At 46.4% G+C, this 8,304-nt stretch overlaps 1 protein-coding gene across 1 annotated transcript; it reads left to right on the plus strand.

Annotated features, from left to right (window-relative positions):
- The first annotated feature begins 326 nt into the window (after positions 1 to 326).
- Positions 327 to 8,304, plus strand: LOC136512802 (DNA replication licensing factor MCM6). Its single transcript, XM_066506801.1, has 18 exons — positions 327 to 509; positions 620 to 772; positions 1,189 to 1,329; positions 1,538 to 1,700; positions 1,782 to 1,975; positions 2,057 to 2,249; positions 4,013 to 4,090; positions 4,439 to 4,668; positions 5,041 to 5,155; positions 5,511 to 5,585; positions 5,679 to 5,819; positions 5,940 to 6,143; positions 6,236 to 6,397; positions 6,609 to 6,664; positions 6,750 to 6,874; positions 6,961 to 7,083; positions 7,554 to 7,684; positions 7,814 to 8,304. The coding sequence occupies exons 1-18, from the start codon at positions 433 to 435 to the stop codon at positions 7,946 to 7,948; spliced, it is 2,496 nt and encodes an 831-aa protein (XP_066362898.1). The 5' UTR covers positions 327 to 432; the 3' UTR covers positions 7,949 to 8,304.

Consider the following 8,304-nt stretch of genomic DNA (forward strand, 5'->3'; position numbering starts at 1 on the left):
GGGGTGCTACCTGTCCGTCAGCAAAGCCTCCTGCGCTCTTGTATTGGCGTGTCACAGAATTACTCCGGCCCATTGGATCCCAGCCCATTTCACGTCTTCACACCGCAGCCCACCGTACCTGCCCCACAGCGATCCTTCAGCCCATGAAATGAACGCCAGCTCCTTTTCGCTCTGCTGTCCCCACGTGACAGAGACAGTAAAACTGTCTCCGGTCCACGGACCCAGTGCACGAGACCCACCCGCTCGGAGTCCCATTTTGGCGCGAAGATTTGGCGCCAAGCCGCCGCCTCTTTCCCGCCAAGACCACTCACCACCTGCCGCCCCCTTCTTCTTCCCCAACCCTATTCCAAACCCTGCTCCAGACGAGAGTGCCAATCTCCAATCCAAAGCCCTTCCAGACCCTGAATCTTCCACAAGGGGCAGTCGTCGGTGATGGAGGCGTTCGGTGGGTTCTACGTGGACGAGAAGGCGGCGCGGGTGGAGAACATCTTCCTCGAGTTCCTGAAGCGGTGAGTCAGTCGCCGCCGCCGCCGCCGGAGTAGCCATTTTTTTTGTCATCTTCTTTTACGGTTCTGCCCATCTGAATGAGGCGGTGGGGATGGTTTTCTTGGACCTGCAGATTCAAGGAGTCGGATGGCGCGGGGGAGCCGTTCTACGAGGCGGAGATGGAGGCGATGCGGTCGCGGGAGACCACTACCATGTACGTAGACTTTGCGCACGTCATGCGCTTCAACGACGTCCTCCAGAAGGCCATCTCCGAGGAGTATCTCAGGTGAGACTAGACTTCCTTTTACATTTTGGTTTGACCTGGTACAAACTGGATCTGTGAAAGTAAAGGGGGCAAGTTTGGTTCGGTTACTCGAATTTGAGATTGAAACATGTCCGAATTCCTACGTTTTGAATGGACACCAAGTGAGAGAAATGGGGCTGGGGCGATTTGGTTAGCCTTTGGGGATTTCTTGGTTAGGTTTAATTCAGGATAATCAACATATTTTGATTGGATTGGTGGAGACTGGAGAAAGAAGTACGTACTAGTTTGTTATCAGCTTTCAGTAACCTGTTTATGTGTCCTTCCATTATAATTAATTAGAAAAATAGAATTTTTGCTAAACTTTTGCACTTTAAATTTGCGACTTTTGTAATGTGTCAAAGCAAGCTCTAACAACTGGTCTCTTTTATTGTATTCAGGTTTGAACCATGCTTAAGGAATGCATGCAAGAGGTTTGTGTTGGAGCACCGGGCTGGCGAGAACCGTGCCCCAATCATCTCAGATGATAGTCCCAACAAGGATATCAACATTGCCTTCTATAACATCCCGATGCTGAAAAAGTAGAGCCTACTGCCCCAGTAGATCTTATATTTATTTTCTTTATTTCCTTTTCAATTCTAGGAGAAGAAAATGTTTTTGTCTTGTGATGTAGCATGGTTCATGGATTCTGCAAACCGGTTGCCTTCAACAATTCTTTGATAAATTCTATGTGAATGCTTAATTGCAAGATCGTCAACCAAAACTTGACTGAAATTACTGTTATGGCAGACTGAGAGAGCTTGGGACAGCTGAAATTGGTAAGCTCACAGCAGTAATGGGTGTAGTGACACGGACAAGTGAAGTGCGGCCTGAACTATTGCAAGGCACCTTCAAATGCCTTGACTGTGGGAATGTTGTAAAGAATGTGGAGCAGCAGTTCAAGTACACTGAGGTATCACGTCTGAACATGTACCCCATTATCTTTTCACTGATGCATTGTGTCTAATGATGGACTCTTGTATCTTGTTTACAGCCGATAATATGCGTTAACGCAACATGCCAGAACCGAACAAAATGGGCCCTTCTCCGCCAGGAAAGCAAATTCACAGATTGGCAGCGGGTCAGAATGCAGGAGACATCAAAAGAGATACCTGCTGGGTCACTTCCTCGTTCCCTTGATGTCATTCTGCGGCATGAGATTGTTGAGAAGGCTAGAGCTGGGGACACGTGAGGAAGCTTCTTTTTTACTTCATTCCTCTCCTTGGAATGACTTTATTTGACTGAATGTTTTGTTTCTGGCATTTCCAGGGTTATATTTGCTGGAACTGTTGTTGCAGTTCCTGATGTTATGGCACTAACTTCACCTGGCGAACGAGCAGAGTGTCGCAGGGAAGCTCCTCAGCGAAAAAATGGAGGTGTTCAAGAAGGTGTAAAGGGCTTGAAGTCCCTTGGAGTTAGGGATCTCTCTTATCGCCTCGCTTTTGTAGCAAATTCAGTGCAGGTATGAACCGTTTTGAGCACAGAAGTTCCATCTCATTAGTGTCATCTTTTTTTTTTTTTTTTTTTTTTGAAACAAAGGCAGGAGCTCTGCCGCTCAATTAAGACGAAAGAATATTATGTACAAGAAGGTTAGCCAAACGAGATGCCAAAAGGCACCCGAGGGACTAACCACCCCACACGACGCGGTTGAGCACCAACACGACACACCGCCATGGGTCATCGTTGCCGAGCATGGAAGCCAAGCTGCCAGCAGCTCCGACTTCCCATGGCAGTCCACCCACTAGTCACTCCCCGACGGGTCCGAAGCTAACGATCACCACCGGTCATCGTTGCCAAGCTCGAACTAAGAGCAGCTCCGACTTCCAAGCGCGAACCGTCATCTCGCATCGAAAACACGACGATAATCCAAATGCGACGCCTTCAGGAAGGGAGCAACGCCGATGACGCCACCATCGCACGTCCATAGCGGATCGGGTTTTCACCCTTGGAAGATATACTAGAGGGTTAAACACGACGCCCCCAACAGGGTAACGACGCCCAACGGCGTCGCCGTCGCCAAGGCTTTCGCCCATGAACCCTCTAGCACAAACGCCGAGTCACGAAGCCAAACCCCCTGCCAGCCTACACCGCTAACGCCGCTGTCCCGCCGCCCCACGAAAGCCCCTTCAGAGGGGCATCGACGCGCCGACTGCACACTGCAGCCGCACAGCTGTGTCGACGGCCACCCCCTCTGACCGGGCCACATAGAGCCGGACCTGACTCTGCCGCTCGCGTCACACCGCCGCACGCCGAGACCGCCATTGACCATCGTCGTCGTCGGCTCAGGCACCCGCCAATGTCGCTGCCGACAAAGCCGCCAACAGCCACAGGGCTTGTGCTGCCACCATCTCGGGCGCCGCCCCCTGCCCTGAGGTCACCGGGTCCGGACGCCAGGCCCCGAACCGGGCGACCCCTGCCGCCGCCGCCGCCGCCTCCAACTTGACCACAACCGCGGTACCGCCTAGAGCCAGTCTGTCACCGTTGCCGTCACCGTCGCCCAGACCGCCAGACCGTCCGTGGGCAGGCAGGCCGGCAGGATGCCGCCCCGGCCACAACCAGCCCTAGAAGAGGCTCGGTCGCCGCAGCAGCAGCCAAGGCCGTGCGGGGAGAGGCAGGCGGAGAAGAGAGCGCCGCCCCAAGCGCCTGCACGAGCCCCGACAACCGCCGCCGCCGTCCCAACCGCCGCCGGCCGACACTTCACCTGCCACTGGCCGCCAAGGCAGATCCGGCCGCCTAGGGTCCGGATCCGGCCATCCGGGCACCGGATCCAGCTGCCCGGGCACCAGACATGCGGCCCCGGCAGGCGCCGCCGCCGTCGTCTTGATGGAGGAGGGGATGAGCGAAGGAGAAAGGAAGGCTCCGCCACCATCCCCTGCGCCTGCGCAGGCACGAGCCGACGCCGCCACAGCCGCGGCAACCATCCCCACCGAAGCTCCACGCAGCTCGCGGGGTGAAGGACTGCCGGCCTTCTGCGGCGCGCGCCGCCCACACGAGGGAGGGAGAGCCCCGCCGCCACCTTCCTGGCCGGCCGGACGGCCTTGCCGGCGGCCAGCTCTGGTGGCGGCGCGGCGGGAGAGGAGGAGAGGGGTGGGAGAGCGGCGGCGGCTCAGGGGTCCGCCCGTGTCGCCCTGCGTGGGGGAGCGACGCGGGGGAGAGGAGAAGAGTGATGCCCGTTCATTAGTGTCATCTTAACATAGCAATATGTTTTTCCTTAAATGTTATTAGGTCGCAGATGGCAGGAGAGAAGTGGACATCAGGGATCGGGACACAGATGGTGATGACAGTGAGAGACAGAAATTCACAGTAAGTTAACTTCACAATCTAAAAACTACTGCTTTTCCATTGAGGAATAGGAAGGTTATTGTTCCTGAAAACAAAACCTGCAGAAGTACTTCTCATGTTTTTAAGATTATATTCACGGCTGGTTTAACCATGGCTACATTGTCTGTATTTTTCTTGTGACAAGTATATGAAGGCTCCTTCAAATCTTTTCAACTCATGAACTGTTGTATGCTCATTGTTGATTTGCTATTTATTGTTGATGCATACTGAACTATGCTTCTCTGCACTGTTGGATGTATTCTAAACAATTCATTTTCGCTTCTAAACTGTTGGTTGTTATATTTATGTTCAAAACCATCTTTTTTGCAGGAAGAAGAGGAAGATGAGGTTGTTAGGATGAGGAACACTCCTGATTTCTTTAATAAGATAGTTGATAGCATATGTCCTACTGTCTTTGGTCATCAAGAAATTAAGAGGGCAGTGCTTCTTATGCTTTTGGGTGGTGTTCATAAGATAACACATGAAGGGATCAACCTTAGAGGTGACATCAATGTCTGTATTGTTGGCGACCCAAGCTGTGCAAAGTCTCAGTTTCTAAAGTAAGCATTGTGATGGCATTTTCTTTAAATCATGTCATGTTATGCTGTGATGAACTTTTTAGATATTTGAACTTAGTGCTTCTGCTTTGCTAGATAACACATTTTGCAAAAAAAAAATGATAATCGTGCATTTGTGCTGATGAGGAATGTTACTTGCCAACTTGTTTGTGTGCTACTGAATGTAGTGTTGGTTTTTAGCTGCTTGGACATCTTTTGTTAAATGATAATATGAATTATCTATCTTCAAATGCCGAGTATCTGTGTTACAGTTGCTTTCATTTTTGTTTTACTAAAATAGACCTCATATAATTGAATTCTTTCCTTCATTAATCATAACGAAATTTAAAATGTGATTTTCAATCCAATGGTCAGGTATACTGCTGATATTGTTCCAAGATCTGTTTACACATCAGGGAAGTCATCATCTGCTGCTGGTTTGACAGCAACTGTAGCTAAAGAACCAGAGACTGGCGAATTCTGTATTGAGGTACTACCAAAATTTAGAAATATATTTCTTTTATCAGAACAAGTATTGTTGAATGCAAACAAAACTTTGAGAAATCTGTACATGCTGGTTGCCTAATTCTAGTGTGGGTGGTAACAATTGCTGAGTTAATAAACAGTGGTAACCATCAAGAAGTTGAAATGCATTCTCTTTTTTTTTCTGGAATACTTAGGAGAGCTGCGCATCATTGCGTTAAAGAGAAATCCATTCTCATAATCCTTTCATGAAATCATGCCTACTTAAGAGCTAACTTCCATTAAAACGTCTGTAATATTTTGTCATGATTTTTTTCTCTTAGATTCTGATGTGTTTTGTTTGATGCTCCCCTTGCTTGCAGGCTGGTGCCCTGATGTTAGCTGATAATGGCATTTGTTGTATCGATGAATTTGATAAAATGGACATTAAGGATCAGGTATGTCTACCAAAAGCTTCTGTTGTCTTTCCCTTTCTTAATAGTCATTCATGTCAAAAAGTAAGCATGGCTTGTTCCTTACATCCATTGTAGGTCGCTATACATGAAGCAATGGAACAGCAAACAATTAGCATAACCAAAGCAGGAATACAGGCAACTTTGAATGCTCGAACATCAATTTTAGCTGCAGCAAATCCGACCGGAGGCCGTTATGACAAGTCAAAACCACTTAAGGTAATTCTCATCTCATGTCTATAAAATTTTACAAGTGCATATCTGAACATTACATGTTATGATGTGAAAACTAAAAGTTGTTAAAATCTAATTCTTTTTGTTTGCTGCAATCTCTTCCAGTACAATGTGGCATTGCCCCCAGCTATTCTTTCAAGATTTGATCTGGTCTACATCATGATTGATGAACCTGATGAAAACACTGACTACCACATTGCTCATCACATTGTAAGAGTCCATCAGAAACGTGAAGAAGCACTTTCCCCTGCATTTAGCACCGCACAACTGAAGCGTTATATTTCTTTTGCAAAGTCTTTGAAACCTCAGGTTTGCCTCTTTAGTGCTCTTGAAAAAGGTCTCTTGAGAAAATGGGCTTCAACTTCTCGTAGCCTTATAGTTATCTCTTTATTTCATTTCAGCTGAGTTCAGAAGCAAAGAAAGTTCTGGTGGAGTCGTATGTTACCCTTCGTAGAGGGGACAGTACTCCTGGAACTAGGGTTGCTTACAGGATGACAGTTCGGCAATTGGAAGCATTGATTCGGCTGTCCGAAGCTATTGCTCGAAGCCATTTAGAAAGAGTTGTAAGTATACTAATTCACTTCTATCGCGGATCCTATTCTTCGTGTACCACTTCTCTATCTGTTCTGATGGAATCATGGAATATATTAAGTCACTTGCCCTTTCATGGACAATATGATCAACCTATATTTGATCTTCACGCTGCTTGCATTGTTATTGTTGTCCATTTCCATTACTTTGTGACTAACTTCATTTGGTATTGAAATCTTTTAGGTTCTCCCAGCTCATGTTCGCCTGGCAGTTAAATTGCTCAAGACATCCATCATCAGGTGATTTGGTTGAACTGGTAACCTTTATATGAATCGATATGTGCATAATGATGTCATTGATGCGAACTTCATTGATTTTGTGTAGTGTTGAATCAAGTGAAGTTGATCTCTCTGACTTCCAAGATGCTGAAGATGGAACAAATGTACCTTCTGAGAATGATGCTGGACAGCCAGCTGAAGAAGATGCTGCTCCTCAGCAGCAGGGTGCAGGTGGGTTTCCAAGTGTTAAAACTTAATATGGCTGTCTTTTTATTAGGTTGTTTCTAACCGTTTTGTTATTTATGTCAAAACACTAGAAAATGACCAAGCAGCGGATAACGGTAAGAAGAAATTGGTAATAACTGAAGAACACTTCCAGAGAGTTACTCAAGCTTTGGTTATGAGACTAAGGCAGCATGAAGAGTCAGTCAAGAAAGATGGTACTTCTTTTTGGATTACTTTGTCTTCTAGCCTTATTGACTCAACCATACCCATGCATTTTTATCCTAGCAACAGTCCAGCTCAAAACCTATACTTGCTTTGCTTAACAAAAGAACTGTGATAGATAGCTAAACTTGTTAATGAACATATGACTCAGCAACACAAACATGAACCATCTTTTTTTGGCTTTTGGGAGACATGCTTTCTTACTTGGATTGCAGTTGCACTAAGTGGAAAGTAATCTGAGCAAACTTTTAGTCTCTGTTGGACTATAAATAATTATTTTGCAACTTACACTGAATAAATTTCTTGACTATCATCTTAGGAACTATGAATGATTCGATGATATATGTAAACACTAGAAACCTCAATAGATTTTCTTCCCTCATGTATTGCATTGTTTCTCTATGCTGTGGCATTCAAGTTATCTGCCATTTGTTGTTGCTTATTGGACCCTGTGGTGATGCAGGCGATGGTTTGGCTGGCATGAAGCAAGGGGATCTTATCATTTGGTATGTTGAGCAGCAGAATGCCAAAGGGGCATATAGTTCTACTGCAGAGGTGAAGGAAGAAGTGAAGTGTATCAAGGCCATTATAGAGGTGAGTCCTGCAGTGCTCTGTTTGGGTATGGTATGGTCATTTCCAAACCTGAGTGCATTTTAACTAAATGAACACAACACAACATAGCATGACGATGCACCTAAAATCTTCTTGTATGTGCATATGCAGAGACTTATACAGCGGGAAGGCCATCTTATAGTCATTGATGAAGGCACAGCAGCCACAGCCGAAGATGGCAGTGGCGCGAGAAGAACATCAGAGAGCAGAATATTGGCAGTTAACCCGAACTATGTTGTTGATTAGCAACAGCATCGTAACATGCTGCTAACTCAAGTCAGTTGATGTGGTTAACCAACATAAGCTATAGTTCGGGTGATGTGCCTGTTGTGCCCTAGCATTGTTGTACAATCTCCATCTCAGATGTGCTCATTGCAAGGGAGCACATGATCCTCAAAACTTATAATTTGTTTGCTCTTGCTTCTAGGTTTAGTGATGCATGATAATTAGCATATGTAGTCTGACTGTGTAAGTTTGGCCGTGTTTCCCTAGCTAACTTTCATAGCATCAGCTTGATTTATCAGACACGGACTACTGCAATTTTCTATTTGCTTTCTCAAGTTCACCCTTTTTGGATCCATTTAAATTTAAATGGGATAAAA

The sequence above is a fragment of the Miscanthus floridulus genome, chromosome 16 (assembly GCF_019320115.1).
Source record: "Miscanthus floridulus cultivar M001 chromosome 16, ASM1932011v1, whole genome shotgun sequence".
Taxonomy (NCBI): domain Eukaryota; kingdom Viridiplantae; phylum Streptophyta; class Magnoliopsida; order Poales; family Poaceae; genus Miscanthus; species Miscanthus floridulus.